The 20,584-nt window shown below is 44.6% G+C and overlaps 1 protein-coding gene across 2 annotated transcripts in view; it reads left to right on the forward strand.

Annotated features, from left to right (window-relative positions):
- The window catches only part of NUP160 (nucleoporin 160), a 69,756-nt gene that overhangs the window by 23,103 nt on the left and 26,069 nt on the right, over nt 1-20,584 (forward strand). For both annotated transcript variants that reach the window (XM_040328267.1, XM_040328268.1), the window contains exons 14-21: nt 2,335-2,434; nt 6,034-6,199; nt 8,790-8,917; nt 10,392-10,552; nt 10,630-10,763; nt 13,009-13,082; nt 15,276-15,432; nt 18,515-18,584. In XM_040328267.1, coding sequence (XP_040184201.1) covers nt 2,335-2,434; nt 6,034-6,199; nt 8,790-8,917; nt 10,392-10,552; nt 10,630-10,763; nt 13,009-13,082; nt 15,276-15,432; nt 18,515-18,584 — 990 coding nt within the window. The remainder of the gene's footprint in view (nt 1-2,334; nt 2,435-6,033; nt 6,200-8,789; nt 8,918-10,391; nt 10,553-10,629; nt 10,764-13,008; nt 13,083-15,275; nt 15,433-18,514; nt 18,585-20,584) is intronic.

Consider the following 20,584-nt stretch of genomic DNA (forward strand, 5'->3'; position numbering starts at 1 on the left):
AAAAAATAAGCGGATATGAGATAAAATATGATCCTTGGGAATGTCTGTTTCATGTTACGAGCCTATCCAGGAAAAAGTATAGAGGGTCCCTGGTTCCGTTCTTATTGAACGGAGCCAAGGCACTAATACCCAGGAATTGGAAGAAAAAAGAAGTGCCCACGATAGGAGAATGGCTCCAGGAAATTGACACAATTAGAATGATGGAGGAATTGTGGTCCTTTCAGGTTGAATCCAGGCCGAGATACAAGAAGACTTGGAGGGGATGGAGGGAATACAGGGGGCTGGTGGGCGACGGGGTGGGTGGGGGGGGGAGAGGGGGAGGGGAGGAATAGAGGGGGAGGGAGGTCGGGACTTATGTGTCCTCCCGCCCCCCCCTCTTTTTTTTTTTTTTTTTTTCACATTTGCACTATACACAATAAGGGGAACTGTTTCCCCCATAATAATCTCTCCTTTCTTTCACTTTTTATAATATAGGGGACTTTGCTCCCCTTCTTACTCATCTTTCTAATTCTTTTTTTTCTTTTTTTTTCTTTGTGTCGGTGAGGTGGGCTCTGGCACGTAAATAATATTAAAATAATAATAATATATGCACAGTAGGGGGGTTTTTTCCCCCCTTATATTAAACCTTTGGATTGACTTTTTTTTTTATTTTTTTATTTTTCTCTCTTTTTTTTTTTTTTTTTCTTTTCTTTTTTCCTTCTCCTTTTGTTTTTTTTTTGTTTTTTGGATAGGATTAGGATAGCACCTTAAAACGTTAGTAATAATAAGATTATACACAATAGGGGCACATTTTCACCCGATATTAATTTATTAATTATTATATATATATTTTTTTTTTTTTCCTCTTTGTGTGAGGCTTTTGCACGTCTATAATATTAAAATAATAATAATATTTGCACAATAGGGGAGATCTTCCCCCATGTATTAAATTTTAAATTTTTGACTTTATACATTTTTTTTTTTTTTTTTCTCTTTTTTCACAAAGTAGGGAATTTGGTCTTCCCTCTTTTTTCACTTTGTACATACACAATAGGGAGAATTTTTTACTCCTGGAAAAAAAAAAGAGAGAAAAAATATATTTTTTTTTTTTTTGGATGTCTTTTTCCTCTCTCCTCCTCCTCTTCTCTCGCCCTGAACCCTGGTCTTTACCTTGCCCCGTCGCCTCCATCCCCCCCACCGCTAGGGGGGTTTGAGTTCTGTCCCCAGGGCCCCCCCTGGGAAACTAAACCCTAAAGGGAAAATTAGACATGGGGCAAGTTCGAAGTGAGTAACCCTGTAGCACTAGTGACAGACGAAGCCTTCTCCCTTTTTTTTTTTTTAAAGTTTTTTTTCTTTGTGGTATAAGAGGTGCCTATTGCGACCACTATGTTGTAAGTCTGTATGTTGATTTTATGTATATTTATTGTTCTGTTTGGAAAAAAATTAATAAAAGAAAATTTGAAAAAAAAAGGAGGGAGAATCCTGGACACAAGAGTCTCTCATGCAACATTGCTGGATGGGGCTCGGGTGAGTATGAGGGGGCTGCTGCACACAGGTTTTTTTTTTATCCTAATGCAGAGAGTTCATTAAGATTTAAAAAAAAAAAAAAAAAAACCTTCTGCCTTTTAGAACCACTTTAAGTAATGTTTTCAAATTTAATTTGGAAACATGAAGTTTGGGGTTGGAAAACTGGAGCAGAAGTATTTGCTGTTTTTTTAAAGCGGAGGTTCACCCTAAGTTTTGACTTGTGCTGAATCAAACTGGTAGCCATAGACAATAAATAATCTGTTGCTTTTTTTTTTTTACATCCCGATCCTTACCTTTCTAATGCTGCCGTTTGTGTGCGGTCACTCAATATTCCCCGCGGGAGTGGGCGTGAATGCTCCTTTTCCCCCACCAGCACTGTCTCCTGGGAGTGAGGCATGAGAATCCCAGGAGACGCGCTGTGCTGTAATCCCGCGATATCTCGCCGTTCACGTGACTCGGCAAGTGGGTCATGTGACGTGGGCGGCAACAAATTCTACATTTTAGGTATGGGAACACATTCGCCGTATCCCGGAAGAATACCCTGTGGGCTTCACAGTGCCCAAAGTTAAAATGGAAACGTCCATCGCTTCTTTTTATAATATATAGTTTCCTCGAACACTGATTACGCCGGCTAAAGGAGTGGGACACACTGGTAGTGGAGTAATAAAGATAAGAGCGTTAGAATGCCAAAAAAAAAGAGATAATCCGCGGAACCCCCGCTTTAACAATGGAACCTTAACATCACGAAGCCGTGTTCTCACAATAAGAAATGCATTGATGCTAATTTAATTTTAAAGATAATTTTTTATTTTGTTCCTCCCTCTACAGGGTTTTGTGTCCTTCTTGGCTCCCTGCTCGTTGGTTGATCACTTGTATCTCTTGCCGACAGAACACTTGCTGACGGAAGATGAAAGCGTCATCTCAGATGGTGAGATCTCTATGCATTAAATGGGGATATGTCATAAGAGGTGTAGGGTGCAATTGCTTGAGTCTCCTGTAAATGCTAATTGTCTCTCTTCCACTGTCGCTTCAATGCTCTGACTTTCTGACCCGGATCAAGTGTAGACAAAAGGAATTGTTAACTTTCTTACTTTCACTAGCTGAATGAGTGTTTTGGGTCTTAGAACCGGAACATTAATACTGGTCACAGTATGGAAACCTTCAAAAGGGATCCAGTAATGGTAGTCTCCACATTTCTCCTATGACTGGCTAATTTTAAAGATTGTCTTTTATTCTGATTTACAAGTGCAATTCGTTTTTTTCCTGAGTGAAACCCAATGGCGGTGGTATTCACGTATGAGTCTATTTCTGTCAGTGATAGATTTGCTTCAATTTTCTTGTAATTGCAAAGGACAGTTGCAATTGCCTGATACTAGGGGTTTAACGGATCAAAAAACTCACGGTTCGGATCGTTCCTCGGATCAGGAGTCACGGATCGGATCATTTTTCGGATCGGCAAAAAAAAAAATCTCCCCCAATGTAATATCCACATGTCCCCCCCCCCCCACCAACTATAGTACCCCCTCGGTGCAGACACCCCCCCCTCCTCTCAGTACAGTGACCCCCCCTCCTCTCAGTACAGTGACCCCCCCTCCTCTCAGTACAGTGACCCCCCCCTCCTCTCAGTACAGTGACCCCCCCCCCTCCTCTCAGTACAGTGACCCCCCCTCCTCTCAGTACAGTGTGACCCCCCCTTCTCTCAGTACAGTGTGACCCCCCCTCCTCTCAGTACAGTGTGACCCCCCCTCCTCTCAGTACAGTGTGACCCCCCCTTCTCTCAGTACAGTGTGACCCCCCCTTCTCTCAGTACAGTGTGACCCCCTCTTCTCTCAGTACAGTGTGACCCCCTCTTCTCTCAGTACAGTGTGACCCCCTCTTCTCTCAGTACAGTGTGACCCCCTCTTCTCTCAGTACAGTGTGACCCCCCCTTCTCTCAGTACAGTGTGACCCCCCCTTCTCTCAGTACAGTGTGACCCCCCCTTCTCTCAGTACAGTGTGACCCCCCCCTTCTCTCAGTACAGTGTGACCCCCCCTATCTCTCAGTACAGTGTGACCCCCCCTATCTCTCAGTACAGTGTGACCCCCCCCTATCTCTCAGTACAGTGTGACCCCCCCCATCTCTCAGTACAGTGTGACCCCCCCCATCTCTCAGTACAGTGTGACCCCCCCCCATCTCTCAGTACAGTGTGACCCCCCCATCTCTCAGTACAGTGTGACCCCCCCTTCTCTCAGTACAGTGTGACCCCCCCTTCTCTGTGTACAGTGTGACCCCCCCTTCTCTCAGTACAGTGTGACCCCCCTTCTCTCAGTACAGTGTGACCCCCCTTTCAGTACAGTGTGACCCCCCCTTCTCTCAGTACAGTGTGACCCCCCCTTCTCTCAGTACAGTGTGACCCCCCCCCCCCTTCTCTCAGTACAGTGTGACCCCCCCCCCCTTCTCTCAGTACAGTTTGACCCCCCCCCCTTCTCTCAGTACAGTGTGACCCCCCCCCCTTCTCTCAGTACAGTGTGACCCCCCCCCCCCTTCTCTCAGTACAGTGTGACCCCCCCCCCAGCTAGTACCGACAGACACAAGTGCGGGCTCCTCCTCTGTGGGTTTAAACAGAGGAGGGCCGCCGCCGGGTGTACCAAGATGGCCGCGGCTCCGGAGCTAGGCCGAAGCCGCGGCCTTTCCTAATGTTACGGCGGCGGCTCCGGAGCTAGGCCGAATCCGCGGCCTTTCCTAGCGTTATGGTCGCGGCTCCGGAGGTAGGCCGAAGCCGCGGCCATAACATTAGGAAAGGCTGCGGCTGCGGCTTCGGCCTAGCTCCGTAGCCACGGCCGTAACATTAGGAAAGGCTGCGGCTTCGGCCTAGCTCCGTAGCCACGGCCGTAACATTAGGAAAGGCTTCGGCCTAGCTCCGGAGCCGTGGCAATCCGCGGATCAGAGTGTGTTCCGATCCGAACGGGTCACCCCCTTCGGATCACGGATCAACTGTGATCCGTTGCACCCCTACCTGGATACTATATTTTAGATTTTAAAAGACGATGCTGTGTCTCAAAATTTAGACCTAGAGCCCATAAGTTCTGCTCCATTAAATGATTTATACTTGAAAAAGTGTTTCCTTTCCAGAAAATAGAAGTCCAGGCTAGATCAAACTAAGGTTAAACCTGCTAGATGACTCCTATACTCCCACCTTATGACTCCTATACTTCTCTGTAAAAGGAAGATGCTTACCCATACCTATTCTTCGAGCTCTCCGGTCACGTGATCAGCTTCCGGGTAGAGAACGGACAGCGAACAATGGATGCCCCATAATAAGCCTATGGGTAACCTCAACATGCAGTCATTCCATCTGTTATTGGCGTTCTTTCCTCTGCCATTAAAACCAGCCGCTGGGGGGTTCAATTGACTGGAACGCAGGTCTCGGAGTATAGATAAGTATAAGCATCTTCCGTTTACAGAGTATGTAGTACAGGGTTTGACAAATTTGCTTGGAATCAAGGAGCCAGCTAAAAAAGTTAGGAGCCAGAAAACGCACCCCGTCCCGACGAGCTTGCGCGCAGAAGCGAACACATACGTGGGCAGCGCCCGCATATGTAAATGATGTTCAAACCACACATGTGAGGTATCGCCGCGATTGGTAGAGCGAGAGCAATAATTCTAGCCCTAGACCTCCTCTGTAACCTTAAAACATGCAACCTGTAGATTTTGTTTAAACGTCGCCTATGAAGATTTTAAAGGGAAAAAGTTTGTCGGCATTCCACGAGCGGACGCAATTTAGAAGCGTGACATGTTGGGTATGAATTTACTCGGCCTAACATTATCTTTCATAATATTAAAAAAAATGGGGATAACTTTACTGTTGTCTTATTTTTTAATTAAAAAAAGTGTAATTTTTTCCCAAAAAAGTGCGCTTGTAAGACCGCTGCGCAAATACGGCGTGACAAAGTATTGCAACGATCCCATTTTATTCTCTAGGGTGTTAGGATAAAAAATATATATAATGTTTGGGGGTTCTAATTAGAGGGAAGAAAATGGCAGTGAAAATAGTGAAAAATGACATTAGAATTGCTGTTTAACTTGTAATGCTTAACTTGTAATACCAACGGCCACCACCAGATGGCGCCAGCTCACAAAAATAATATATATATTTTTTTTTTGCCCACCTTCCAAGCCAAGTCTCCAGGACACTAATTCTAGTCGCCATGGCGACCTGGCGCCCAGGATTTGTCGATCCCTGATTTAGTATAGGCGTTAGAAGGTGGGTTGGAGCTGTTTTACGTTTAAAATAAGCAAAACAAATCCGGTGTAGCTGCCCCCATGTACAAGTATTCTTTAATAATATATTGCCTGAGTTGGATTTCTACCACTTCCTGGTCCTACCCCAATGAGATCCCACCTCCAGGACACAGACTGGTGTTTTCCCTGTAACACTTCTCCAGAACACACACACCCTTAATGCCTAGTCTACTGCTCAGGTGTGTTAACCATTAAATATACTGTATGTACAGTGTATATATGTATATATTTTATTGTTTTTACAGATGTGGATGTTGCTAGTGACACAATATTTCTGATGCATTGCTTACGTATGATTGGGGATTACATTACCTTCGACATGGCGTACATGATTGAGTCTGCATGCTGCCATCGGCAGCCCCCAGAGAGAGTTGCAGAAAGAATCTTGGAAGAAATGATTGCCAACGATGTGTAAGATCTTTTATTTTATTTTGGGGTTTTGACTGAGTTATTGCAAGGTCAAATAAAATGTATAGACAAGGCAACGAGGAAGATTTGTCTGAGTGAATCTGGAGTCTTAAAGTGGTTGTACGCCTCAGACGATATGAGCAAAGCATATCCCTCTCTAGTGTGTACATAGTTAACCCTTTCACGCCGAGCGTACGCATATATGCGTCCTCGGCTTTCAGGGGTTGTACCGGGATGATGCCTGCAGCCGCAGGCATCATCCCGGTACCGTTGTTTAGAGCGGGCGATCGGCTTTCCAAACATAACAACCGATGCGGCTAAAAGCCGCTCGGTTGTTATGCGGGAGGGGACATCCCCCCCCCTCCCGCCGCCTCTCGCCGCTCTGACCGGGCCTCCCGTCCCACCGGGAGACCCGATCCACGATCCGGCGCCTCCAGCGTCTCGGCGCGCTCTGAAACAAAGCCGTAAACGGCTTTGATTCAGTGTGCGCATTGAAACCACGGAAGCGGCGTCATGACGTCACTTCCGGGTTTCTCGGCTGCCAATGGCGCCGGATTTAAAAAAGTACACAGTATTCAGAATCGCCGTTTTCGGCGATCTGAATACTTTGAAGTGCAAAGGAGGGCTCGGAGGTCTTTTAGACCCCGATCCCTCCATGAAGAGTACCTGTCACGACCTATTGCTGTCACAAGGGATGTTTACATTCCTTGTGACAGCAATAAAAGTGATCAAAATGTAAAAAAAAAAATGTAATATTAGAAAAAATAAATAAATAAATAAGAAAACCAAAAAAAAAATTTTTTAAAGCGCCCCCCTCCCCGCGAGCTTGCGCAGCAAAGAAAGCGCATACGGAAGTCGCGCCCGCATATGAAAACGGTGTTCAAATAACACATGTGAGGTATTGCCGCGATCGTAAGAGCGAGAGCAATAATTATAGCACTAGGCCTACTCTGTAACTCTAACCTGGTAACCGTAAAAAAAGTTTAAAGCGTCGCCTATGGAGATTTTTAGTTACCGTAGTTTGTCGCCATTCCACGAGTGCGTGCAATTATAAAGCGTGTCATGCTTGGTATCTATTTACTCGGCATAACATCATCTTTCACATTATGCAAAAAAATTGGGCTAATTTTACTTTTTCATTTTTTTAAAATTCATGAAAGTACATTTTTCCCAAAAAGTTGTGTTTAAAACACCGCCGCACAAATACCGTATGACATAAAATATTGCAACAATCGCCATTTTATTCTCTAGATTCTCTGCTAAAAATATATATATAATGTTTGGGGGTTCTAAGTAATTTTCTAGCCAAAAATATGGATTTTAACTTGTAAACACCAAATGTCATACATAGGCATAGGCATGAAAGGGTTAAAAGGTTAAAGTGTCATTTCTGTCTTCTGCTTTGTTTCTCTATCCACATGAGTCACTTCTGACAAGCACCTGTGCTCCTCCTTAGGAGGCTTTAAAAATCATAGTTAGGACTGCAGCTACACAGAGTGCATTGACGCTTGGCCTGCAGCTTCCCAGGTATTTGCAAATAACTGCAACTAAACCTCTGTTTTAATTACATACAGTTAGACAGATTAATTTGGTTTAGTGCTTCTTTGGTTGGTATTTTTGAGCCTGGTCATTATGGAAACATTTTTTATATTTTCCATATATATATACTTAAAGGGGTTGTAAAGGTTCATCTTTTATTTTCCAAATTGGTCCCTTTAAGCTAGAGCATTGTTGGTTCACTTACCCTTCCCTTCCATTTCCCTTCTAAAATTTTTTTTTCTTCGTTTGAATTTCTTACTTCCTGTCTCTCCTCAGTAAGCTTTCCACCATCATCTGAGCGGTGGAAAGTCATTTAGAACAGCTTACTGAACAGCTTACTGAGGAGGAACAGGAAGTGAGAAATTCAGACAAAGAAAACAAAGAAAAAAAACATTTAGAAGGGAAATTGAAGGAAAAGGTAAGTGAACCAACAATGCACTAGCTTAAAGGAACCTATTTAGAAAATAAAAAATTTAACCTTTACAACCCCTTTAATCGCATACTGCTAAAAACGCATCTCATTTAAAGTCCCAACCCTCCACTTTTACACGTGAAGGTTTATTTTTTTTGATATGTCACCCTGCTACCGATCAGCAGTTTATTTTGGAGCGCAACACCATTTATTGAGAGATAGATAGATAGATATATATATATATATATATCTATCTCAAGGTATGTGTGTATATGTGTATATGTGTGTGTATATATATATATATATATATATATATATACACATATATATATACACACACACACACACACACACACACACACACACACACACACACACACACACACATATCGGTGTGTGTATGTGTGTATATATATATACTCGGTCAGCTGAGGCGATCGAAGACCTTCAGATTTGACTAACAGGACTGCATAGTTCTGCTTTCAAAGGTGATATTTATAACAAAGTTTAAACTTTTTCTCCTGTAGCAAGGTAGGCAGTGTGCTGTGTTTTTCATTGTACTGTATTGCTTTGCAGACATCAAAGAGCCATATAATGTCGTAGTTTTAAATGCAAATTTTCACTTTGCTCTTTGTTTTGTAGGGAAAGTATCATGGAAGACATTCACAATAAACTGCAAGACATCAGAAATCCCCACCAAGCCATCAGTAATCTGCTTCGAGAGATGGACTACGAGACATCTGCGGACATAGACCAGACTATGGACCTTGGTTGGTTTTTAGTTTGTACAATGATTTCCAATGATCACCTCATTTTGCCATAGTTGTGATAGTGGGAGACAAATGGCTGTATTCCATTGTTACAGCCACTAGTGGTTTATGCTTTAAATGTTGTAGTTCCTTTTAGAAGAACATGCTGTTTGGGCACAGAATTGGCGGTTTTTGTTTTTTACCACACAGGAGGTTTAGAGATGAGACGTTGCACTAATCATAAAAAAAAAAAACTGTTTCCGGCTTCTTGCATGGGTTCCAGTTACTAATTTTTACCTTCTGTAAGTTTGCACGAAGTGTGTGTTACTTTTGGAGATCTGTGGTAATGTGTGTCATTGGCCCCTAGCGCTGACACTGGGAGCCCAACATGAAGTGGGATGTTGGGTCACCTCGCCGGTTGCCCTTGTGGTTCAGCTGCTTTCCAATCTGTTGGACATCCCCTGCTCTTGCTGCTGCCAAATGATGCTGGGCCAGATTCTCGTACATATCCGGCGGCGTAACGTATCTCGTTTACGTTACTCCGCCGCAAGTTTAACGGGCAAGGGCCTGATTCCCAAACCACTTACCTGTAAACTTGCGACGGCGTAGCGTAAAGTCCACCCGTGGAAGCACTCCTAATTCAAATGATCCTGGTAGGGGGCGTAGATCATTTAAATTAGGCGCGCTCCCACGCCGATCGTACTGCGCATGCTCCGTTGGGTAAATTACCCGACGTGCATTGCGCTAAATGACGTCGCGCGGACGTCATTTGTTTTGACGGTAACGTAAATGGCGTCCAGCGCCATTCACAGACGACTTACGCAAACGACGTTAAATTTTCAAATTGCGACGCGGGAACAACGGCCATACTTAACATTGAGTACGCCACCTAGGGGGCATGTTTATCTTTACGCCGCGTATCGCTTATGGAAACGACGTAAAAACACTACGACGGGCAAGCGTACGTTCGTGAATCGGCGTGACTAGTCATTTGCATATTCTATGCTGACCGCAAAGGAAACGCCACCTAGCGGTCAGCGTAGATATTGCAGCCTAATATACAACGGCGCTGGCCGTCGTATCTTAGGCATGTTTAAGTGTATCTCAGTTTGAGAATACACTTAAACATAGGACGGCCTTAGAATCGGACTTACGTTGGCGTATCTGCTGATACGGCGGCGTAATTCTTTGAGAATATGGCCCACTGTCACTAAGGAAGGCAGTCTCCCTTCCAGCTAAGAAGGTTCAGCCTCTGTGTTTTGTCCTGGTGACCGCTGTCATTGGCACTGTAAAAAAAAGGGGGGGGGAAACAAACTTTTAGTTGCCACAATATAAGGGTCAAAAAGGAAATCTTTTTAGTTCATGTTGAAAGATTTCCCTTCACTTCCTGTTGTGTCTGTGGGACAGACAGGAAGAAAAGTAAAATCTCCCCAATGACAGGCTGATGAGAAAAAAAAGTAACCATTCCCTACATCTGTCCCTTTTTATGTCTTAGGTCAACCTCTGAACGTACGAATGAACCTCTCCAGTCTGTATGGCAGCACTATAGCATCCAGCATAGTATGTCAGGCCGTCTGCAAAATATCCCTCACACGCTTCTTGATTTGCCGGGACTTGCTTATCCTTCAGCACCTCTTGATAAGGATGGGAGATGTGGTAAGTGCACTTAGCCATGTGTAAAAACGTAGCGCACACAATGATCTGAAACCTAACTGTTCTTTTGTCTTGGACAGGTGTTTGCTGGACCAAGTCACCTGCTGCAGACCCAGCAAGAGCTGATACCTCGCACCTCCCATATGCTCCTGTCTTACTACGTCATTCGATGGGGAAGCCAGTGTTTGGCTTCTGTTATTCCTGTGGATACCCTGTGAGTCTCTATTCGTAGTGGTTGTAAACCTCAGTCATGAAATCTGAACAAAGCATATCCCTCTATAGCAGGTCTCCAAAACCAGTTTACTGTCATTCAGGCTTTAGGCGGACCAGACTGTGCCCAGTGAGAGGAAAATGCATCAGTGCCCCGGTTTTAACCACTTCCCGACCGCCGCATGTAGATTTACGTCGGCAGAATGGCACGGACAGGCACATCAACGTACCTGTACGTGCCTGCCTAGACGTGGGTCGGGGGTCCGATCGGGACCCCCCGCTACACGCGGCGGTCGGGTTCCCTCGGGGAGCGATCCGGGACGACGGCGCGGCTATTTGTTTATAGCCGCTCCGTCGCGATCGCTCCCCGGAGCTGAAGAACGGGGAGAGCCGTATGGAAACACGGCTTCCCCATGCTTCACTATGGCGCTGCATCGATCGAGTGATCCCCTTTATAGGGGAGACTCGATCGATGACGTCATTCCTACAGCCACACCCCCCTACAGTTGTAAACACACACTAAGTGTACACTAAATCCTACAGCGCCACCTGTGGTTAACTCCCAAACTGCAACTGTCATTTTCACAATAAAGAATGCAATTTAAATGCATTTTTTGCTGTGAAAATGACAATGGTCGCAAAAATGTGTCAAAATTGTCCGAAGTGTCTGCCATAATGTCGCAGTCACGAAAAAAAATCGCTGATCACCGCCATTAGTAGTAAAAAAAAAAAAAATTAATAAAAATGCAATAAAATTATCCCCTATTTTGTAAACGCTATAAATTTTGCGCAAACCAATCGATAAACGCTTATTGCGATTTTTTTTTCCCCAAAAATAGGTAGAAGAATAAGTATCGGCCTAAACTGAGGGAAACATTTTTTTTATATATGTTTTTGGGGGATATTTATTATAGCAAAAAGTAAAAAATATTGCTTTTTTTTCAAAATTGTCGCTCTATTTTTGTTTATAGCGCAAAAAATAAAAACCGCAGAGGTGATCAAATACCACCAAAAGAAAGCTCTATTTGTGGGGAAAAAAGGACGCCAATTTTGTTTGGGAGCCACGTCGCACGACCGCGCAATTGTCTGTTTAAGCGACGCAGTCCCGAACTATAAAAACACCTTGGGTCTTTAGGCAGCATATTGGTCCGGTCCTTAAGTGGTTAATGAGAGAAATGGTGACCCATTGTTGATATCAATGAGGAGAATAGTACTCCATTGATGGTGTCAGTAGGGGAAATGGTGCCTCGTCATTGGGGTCAGTGGAATTTTGCCCCCCCCCCCCCAAGGGCCAGATAAAGGCAAGCAAAGGCCCACATGTGGGCCCCCCCCCCCCCCCCGGACTGCAGTTTGGACACCACTGCTCTATAGTGCGTGCATGTCTCAATTCAGAGCACCTAATATAATTTCTGTCCTCTGCCCCTGATGAATTTTCCTGACCTCAAGAGAAAAATGGTGACAGTGGATGGCCCTCCAGCTGATTGACAGGCTCAGCTCTGTTCTTGTTTGCTGGGTAGAAAGGGGGGGACGGGTCGCTTCCCTCCAATCGACTCTCCTCACTGAGTGTAACGCCAGCTCTCGGCCCCCTGCTTTTCAGAGCTGAGATACTGTGTCAATTCTGCACTTTGGTTGTAGGGGAAAGACGGCTGTAGATGGGCAGATACAGCTTTATGTAGGTGGGTTTGTTTAATCTCTGTATCCCCTGAGGCCAGTCATTTCACTGGGTATATGGAAGGGCCCTTTCACACGGGGCGGATCAGTAATGATCCGTGTCCGTACAGCTCAGCGGGGATCCTCCGTAAAATCCCCGCTGAGCTGGCAGCTGACAGGGCGGTCCCCGCACACTGTGCAGGGACCACCCTGTCTTTCCTCCGCTCTCCCCTATTGGGAATCGGATGAACACGGACCGTGTGTCCGTGTTCATCCGATCCGGCAGACGGAAGAAAAATAGGGTTTTCTTCCTTCCGAAAATGCAGATCTTTGCTGAGGCGGACAAATTACGGGTGTCAGCGGATGGTCATCCGCTGACACCCGTAATCACATAGGGACCCATGAATGTCCCGTTTTCATCCGCAACGGACGGATGAAAATGCGGACATATGGTCCATACGTGTGAAAGGGCCCTAAAAGTATTTTCCAAACTTGGCAATTTTTATTTCAGCTTTGAAAGAGCTAATTATAATTAATTCGGGTTACTGAAAATGTATTTTGATTTATTCTCCCATCATATTTTCTATTTTTTTTTATAGGGAATCCAACCTCCAGCACCTATCAGTTTTGGAGCTGTCTGATTCACCAGCATTCACTCCAGGAAGCAGATATGGTAAGTGCACCTGTTGCTTGCACACTAAATGTACCCACAGACATTACCAAAGTAATCTGTGCATGTACATTTTGGCCACTGAAGATTTTTTTTATGAAAAATCATGTTATAAATATGCACAAGATGTAGGGAATATAGTAATGTATCAGAAAAATCTGTTGGTCAATCGCTTAAATCTAGCTTGGTGCTGTAAAATGGAATCTATCTTGGACGTCACATGGGTACTACAGGGGTAGACTGTTGCTAATGGAGGTCCCAGTTCCATTCATTACTATGGCCAGATGAGGTTGACACTCGTAGAATATTTGGCTATGGAGGTATTTAAAGCTAGAGAGTGATTTTTGTCAATCCACCATGAAATTAGCTTTTCCTTTTTCGAAATTGGTTTATATTTCTACAAAACAATGTTTTGGACACATGGGGCCAGATTCACGTAGAATCGCGGCGGTGTAACGTATCGGCGGCGTAACGTGCCTGATTCACAAAGCACTTGCGATAAAAACTATGCCGGCGGCCTCCGGCGCAAGGCGGGCCAATTTAAATGGGCGTGTGCCCTTTAAATTAGGCGCGCTCCCGCGCCGGACCTACTGCGCATGCTCCGTTTCTTAACTCCCGCCGTGCTTTGCGCGCCGTGACGTCATTTTTTTGAACGGCGTAGCGTACTTCCGTATTCCCGGACGGCTTACGCAAACGACGTTAAATTTTGAATTTCGATGCGGGAACGACGGCCATACTTTAGACAGCAATACACTTGCTGACTAAAGTTAGGGCACCAAAAAAAAACGACTAACTTTGCGACGGGAAAGTAGACTAGCGGCGACGTAGCGAACGCGAAAAACCGTTGTGGATCGCCGTAACTCCTAATTTGCATACCCGACGCTGGTTTACGACGCAAACTCCCCCCAGCGGCGGCTGCGGTACTGCATCCTAAGATCCGACAGTGTAAAACAATTACACCTGTCGGATCTCAGGGATATCTAGGCGTAACTGATTCTATGAATCAGTCGCATAGATAGAAACAGAGATACGACGGCGTATCAGGAGAAACGCCGTTGTATCTCATTTGTGAATCTGGCCCATGGAATCTTTCAACCTGGCTTTGTTCTTTGCTTCCAACTCCCTGAGACTGTAGAAGTTACACCCATGTTTTGCACACTTCGTGTTGACTATGAAACCTCACACATACAGTTCATAGATAAGCATTTTTTTGTAAAAAAAATATACCAGGGCCCAGGTTCACAAAACACTTACGCCGACGTATCTACAGACACGCCGCGTAAGTGTAAATGTGCGCCGTCTTATCTATGCACCGGGCCCATAGAACTAGATACGCCTGAAAATAGGCTTCCTCGGACCGACGTAACTTTCCTACGCCGGCGTATCTTAGGCGCATATTTACGCTGGCCGCAAGGGGCGCTCCTATTGATTTACGCGTCAAATATGTAAATTACTGAGATACGTCGATACACGAACGTACTTGCGCCCGTCGCAGTAATATACGCCGTTTATGTAAGGCGTACGTCCGGCGTAAAGTTATTCCACATATAGGAGGCGCATCCCATGCAAAGGTATGGACCACGGAACAGCCGTAGTCTTTTACGTCGTTTGCGTAGTACTACGTGAATAGGGCTGAGCGTAGGTTACGTTCAGTGATTCGACTTATCTTAGGCGTTTGTTCTGACGTGATTCTGATCATGCGCACTGGGAAGCGTCTACGGGACGGCGCATGCGCCGTTCGTTCGGCCCATCATTTGCATGGGGTCACGGTTCATTTAAATGTATCACGCCCACTTCCACCTACTTTGAATTAGGCCTGCTTACGCCTAGGAATTTACGTTACGCCGGCGCAACGTTGGGAGCGAGTGCTTTGTGAATACTGGGCTTGCCTCTCTGTGTTACGTCGGCGTAGCGCATATAAGATGCGCTACGCCGGCATAAAGATGCGCTCGGGTATGTGAATCCGGGCCCATATATTTATATGCACAGTGCACATAAGCTTGTAAAAATTAGTTGGGAAATCTAAAGCTGCTATATGATGGATTATGGCACTGTCCTCTGCATTTGAGATTTCAATGTGTGGTTTTCACTGTTGTGCATTACATTTCCAGGCCATGTCCTGATAATGCCCCAATTCCTTATAAATCTTCTTGTTTTGCTGTGCGTGCTCAATAATTTGTCTTTTATTTTGTGTAGTTTCTGGACCTCAGACAATCGTGGAGTTGTTTTTCCAGGATGTGGCCAGAAAACGGTTGTCTCAGATGTTTGCCCGCTCCAGCTCGGCGCAGACGCACACTCCTCTGAACTGGCCACAGCTAATCACAGATATCGTCACTTATCTTCTTCAGCATCTGTATCCTTACCTCTGCCAGCTTATGTCTGTCTACATATTGTGTATATAAATCAAACAAATCACAGAATCTTTGTCATGATGACATCATTTTTAAGGAACACCCCCCCTCCTTTTTTTTGTCACTTTAAAATACTTTGGATCAGCTTGGTAAAATTGAATTCTTACTATGGCTGTTGGGGATACTTTTTATTCATTGTAGTAGCATTTGCTATATACCAGTAAGTGACATTGTCTTTTGGGAGGGGGTTTAACTGACTTCCCCTTCTGCTGCTAGAAACAGATGTTTGCACAGCGCACCTGCCATTCAGGAACAACCTTGTATTTTTTCAGTGAATGTGAGCCATTCTGATTGAAGAAAGGAAGATGGTGGCACAGCAAAGTCAAAATCTTAGAAATTCTTTATCACCATGCCAGACTGAAACACAGGGGAGGGTTAACCATCCCCCCGTGTTTTTGTCTGGCATGGTGACAATAAAGGACTTCTAAGATATTTTAACTTTGCTGTGGTGTGCCACCATCTTCATTTCTTCATTTGCATCTTTGGTGGCGAGTCTGGGTGAGCAACTGCAGTGGTCAACAACCTACTGCTTGCCTGAGAGGTGCACACTATGTGGTTGGATTGTATTCTCTTGAGTAAAGCTTGTGATGACATCCACCTATCTCTCTACCTTATCCAATCAAAGGACACCTTTTATTGATTGAAAAAAAATACATTGCTGTTCATGAATGGCTGAGGTCAAGTGACTTTGTTTCCTGCAGCACAGGAGAAGTTGGCTGTACCCCTCCATTAAGACAATTAGGTAGATTCAGGCCGACTTATCAGTAGATAAGTCGACCTAACTCAGAATCTACGCCGACTTATGTTTCAGCGAATTCTCAAACAGAGATATGTTTAAGCGTATCTAAGATAGGACGGCTTGCGCCGTGCTATCTTAGATTGCAATATTTTGGATGGCCGCTAGGTGGCGCTTCCATTGCGGTCGACGTAGAATATGTAAATGTGTTGATACGCTGATTCACGAACGTACGCCCGGCCGCCGCAGTCGATTTACTCCCTTTCCGTAAGGCATTAGCAGGCCTAAAGTTATTCCATCTATTAGGTGGAATAACAATGTTAGAGTATGGCCGCCTTTCCCGCCGCGAGATTCAAATTTTTTACGTCGTTTGCGAAAGTCGTCCGCGAATCGGGATTTACGTAGTTTACGTCCACGTCGAAATCAATAGGCCCGTGCGGCGTACTTGGCCGCAATGCACACTGGGAAATGTAGTCGCCCGGCGCATGCGCAGTAAAAAAAAAACGCCAAAAACGTGAGGTCAAGCCTCATTACCATAAAACATGCCCCCCTCCAACACATTTAAATTCGGCGCCCTTACGCCCGCCCGCTTTAGGCTACGCTGCCGTATATTAGCAGGTAAGTACATTGAGAATCATGTACTTGCCTAGCTTACTTACGGCGTCGTAGCCTAAACACGCTAAGCTACGCCGCCGTAACTTTAGTCCTATCTACCTGAATCTACCTAAATGTCACTTACTAATATGTAGCAAATGTGACTACAGTGTTTTATAGCATACCCAGCAGCCAGATCATTTTGGTTTGGTAAGAATTCCTTTTTGACCATCCTGGCCCAAACCAAGTTTTTAAAGTGTCCGGAAAACTGTCAAATCTACAGATTTTATTCAAGGATGTTACCCTGTTTTTATATTTCAAAAATTTTAGTGCTGTACCAATATCTGTATAAAAAAATGTACCGTATATACTCGAGTATAAGCCGACCCGAATATAAGCGGAGGCACCTAATTTTACCACAAAAAAATGGGAAAACTTACTAGAGTATAAGCCTAGGGTGTCCGTGTGCATGCCTCACAGTGTCCGTGTGCATGCCTCACAGTGTCCGTGTCCATGCCTCACAGTGCCCATGACTAGACTGATGTTTAACATGGGAGTCTATGGAAGGGGTGCCCGGCTTTGAAAAATCGGTGCTCCCAGTTGTAGGTCCTCCAGACAACAAACTTTGCACACTTGTAGAGGAGAAATGGGGCTAAATGTGTGCCAAGTTCCGGGTCCAGGGGACCTACGACCAGCCGGTACCGGGTGCCCAATGTCACCGGAGAAATTACAGTTTTAACATGGGAGTCTATGGAAGGGGTGCCCGTCTTTGAAAAATCGATGCTCTCTGGCCGTAGGTCCCCAAAGTCCAGGAGATCAGGCGCAAAAGGGTAACTCGAGTATAAGGTGAGGGGGGCATTTTCAGCACACAAAAAAATGTGCTGAAAAACTTGGCTTATACCCGAGTATACACGATATCCTGTTCTCTTTGTATTGCTTCCTTTTGTGTGGAATACATGGTGTTCTTGCTAGTTCATCTTCTTTCCTATTTAAAAGCTAACCACATTAAGCACGAGAGCACAGCGTGGTCAGTTTTCTGGCTGTGCTATGGGAACTCAGCCTGCTCCCCTCCAATGATCAGACTTGTCCTGATGTGCTCCCTGAACAGCCATTCACTGGGAAGCTCAGTGTGCTGCCGTTTCTCCTCCCCAGCTCTCTAAGCTCCCTATGCTGCTGAGAACAGAGTGTATGTGATCATTAATAAAAAAGGCAACAAATAGGTATTTAAAGTGTGGTTTTACATGTATGCACAAATGTTTTGCCTTTCATTTCTATTGTAAACTGATTGGGTAGTTTTACAAGATGAAGGTTTACATATATACTTTAAAATTTATTTTTCACTGGATATACTTATACTTTAGGAGATTATGGAGCAGACCCCCGCCTGAATCATATTCTGTGTAACCAAATGCTTTGTATGACCTGGTTAGTAAGATGCTCATGTTTACCTAGTGACAGAGGGGTTAGCGGGAGGAATCCTAGTGGGTTAGTAGGGGGCACCCGCTATCTGACATACTTGGATAGAGCAAAGGTGCCCATAGCGCTTTACGAGATTGAAGTTTTAACTTGCCACCCTACTCAAAGGTGAGTATTAAACTGCTTTAAATTTGAATGTAAAGATTGGGATATGTAGTATTGGGTGGTGTAGCGTGTTGATATTTCTTTCCAGTTGTCCTTAACTTGAATACATCTAGATGGCCAGGTAATCCTGGTTTCCTCTTTCCTGAGTGTTTGATGAGAAGCTGTCAGTACACTCAGCTACAGGTTGGTTCACAAACCATTAAAATGCTTTCAATCGGAATGTTTTGGATGTCAATGGAAGTTGAGGGCTCCCCAAACAATAAGGAAATAAGTTCTTTCTCATTATAAAATCTGTTTCTTGTTGTGTTCATTGGGGGGACATAAATTGCATCAGTTATTAATAAATGAACTGTGCTCTGTAGTTTTAGGCTGCATTCACACCTGAGCGTAGCGTTTTGCGGCATCTTTTACCGCGATTTGCCGTGACAAAACACGTTCTTTACATGTCTAGGGTTACCAATGTAAAACGCCCAAATTCGAGCGACAAAAAAGGGTCCAGAACTTGTTTGGGCTTCAGGCGTTTTGTAGTGGAGATGTGAACCATCTCCTCCATAGAGAATAATGTATTTTTTCCCCTCTAGCGTTTTGGGGCGTCGTGCTTCAGGCGACAAAACGCTCAGGTGTGAATGCAGCCTGGGGCTGCATTCACACCTCCGCGACAAGTAACGCCGCATACGCGGCGTATTTTGTCGCGATTCGTGTTATTTTTTATTTTTTTTTACAAATCTTTCCCATTGCTTTCTATGGCCGAACGCCAATCCCGCCTGAAAAAAAGGGTCCGGGACTTGTTTTCAGGCGGCAGGCGTACGGCGTCTGAGATGTGAACCATCTCATAGACAGCAATGGGAATTCTCCCCTCCAGCGGCACGAGCGTCGGATGTTTTGTCGCGGAGGTGTGAATGCAGCCTTGGGCTGTTTTCTCTTGTTTGGATGTTTCATTTTGTCCCCCTTTTTTTTTTTTTAGCTTTTCAGTCTCTTCCACTGCTGCTCTGCTTTAAAGGATAAACTGTACTGTTAATAGATTTGTCCTTTAACCGCTTGCCGACCCTCTGCACAACGATATCCGCTGTTGTCCCACGATCATGTCACGGAGCTGCAGAACTGGGGAGATGTAAACAAGGCATTTCCCTGTTCTGCTTAGTGACAGGACAGTGATCTACTGCTCCCTGTCATCGGTAGCAGTGATCACTGGTTGTGTCACTTGTAGCCCATCTTCACCACAGTTAGAATCACTCCCTAGGACACACTTGGTGTTTAACCCCCTTCCCTGCCAGTGTCATTTAATCAGTGCATTTGTATAGCACTGATCGCTGTATAAATGAGACTGGTCCCAAAATAGCGTCAAAAGTGTCCGATGTATCTGCTATAATGTCGCAGTCACAATAAAAATCGTAGTTCGCCGTCATTACTAGTAAAGAAAAAATTATAAAAATGCCATAAATATATTCCCTATTTTAAAGACGCTATAACTTGCGCAAACCAATATGCGCTTATTGCAATATATCTTTTTGTAATATGTAGAACACATATATCGGCCTAAACTGAGGGGAAAAAAAAATTGTATATCTTTTTTGGGGGGGATATTTATTATAGCAAAAAGTAAAAAATCTTACTCCTTTTTTTTTTTTTCAAAATTGTCACACTTTTTTTTTTTTTTTTTTTTGTTAATGGCGCAAAAAATAAAAACCAGAGGTCATCAAAGGCCACCAAAAGAAAACTCTATTTGTGGGGAAAAAATGCCAATTTTGTTTGGGTGCAAGGTCGCACGACCGCGCAATTGTCAAAGCAACGCAGTGCCGAATTGCAAAAAGTGCTCTCAGGAAGGGGGTAAATTCTTCTGGGGGGGGGGGGTGTGAAGTGGTTAATGGGACCATGCTGTGCTGACACAGTAAGAGGATCAGCCAGGATGTTTCCATTGTAAAGACTGGTGTCAGAATGTGCAACACAGTAAAGATCGCTGGTATGTGGAGAAAGGCAAGTATTTTACTAGGCAGGCTGCGGGTGGGGGAATTGGTGGACAACTGTACCAAAGGTCCAATTGTCCTTTTAAAGACTGAATAGCTGGTGCAGAGGTATAGCCCACAGGAAAGATGCAAGTCTTTATTGTTCCGGCAGAACTTATACTCCAGCTCCCCTACACACGGGCCGAATGTCGCTCGGTATTGGTCAGTTCAAAAGAAACC

This window comes from Rana temporaria, chromosome 11 (genome assembly GCF_905171775.1).
Source record: "Rana temporaria chromosome 11, aRanTem1.1, whole genome shotgun sequence".
Classification (NCBI taxonomy): domain Eukaryota; kingdom Metazoa; phylum Chordata; class Amphibia; order Anura; family Ranidae; genus Rana; species Rana temporaria.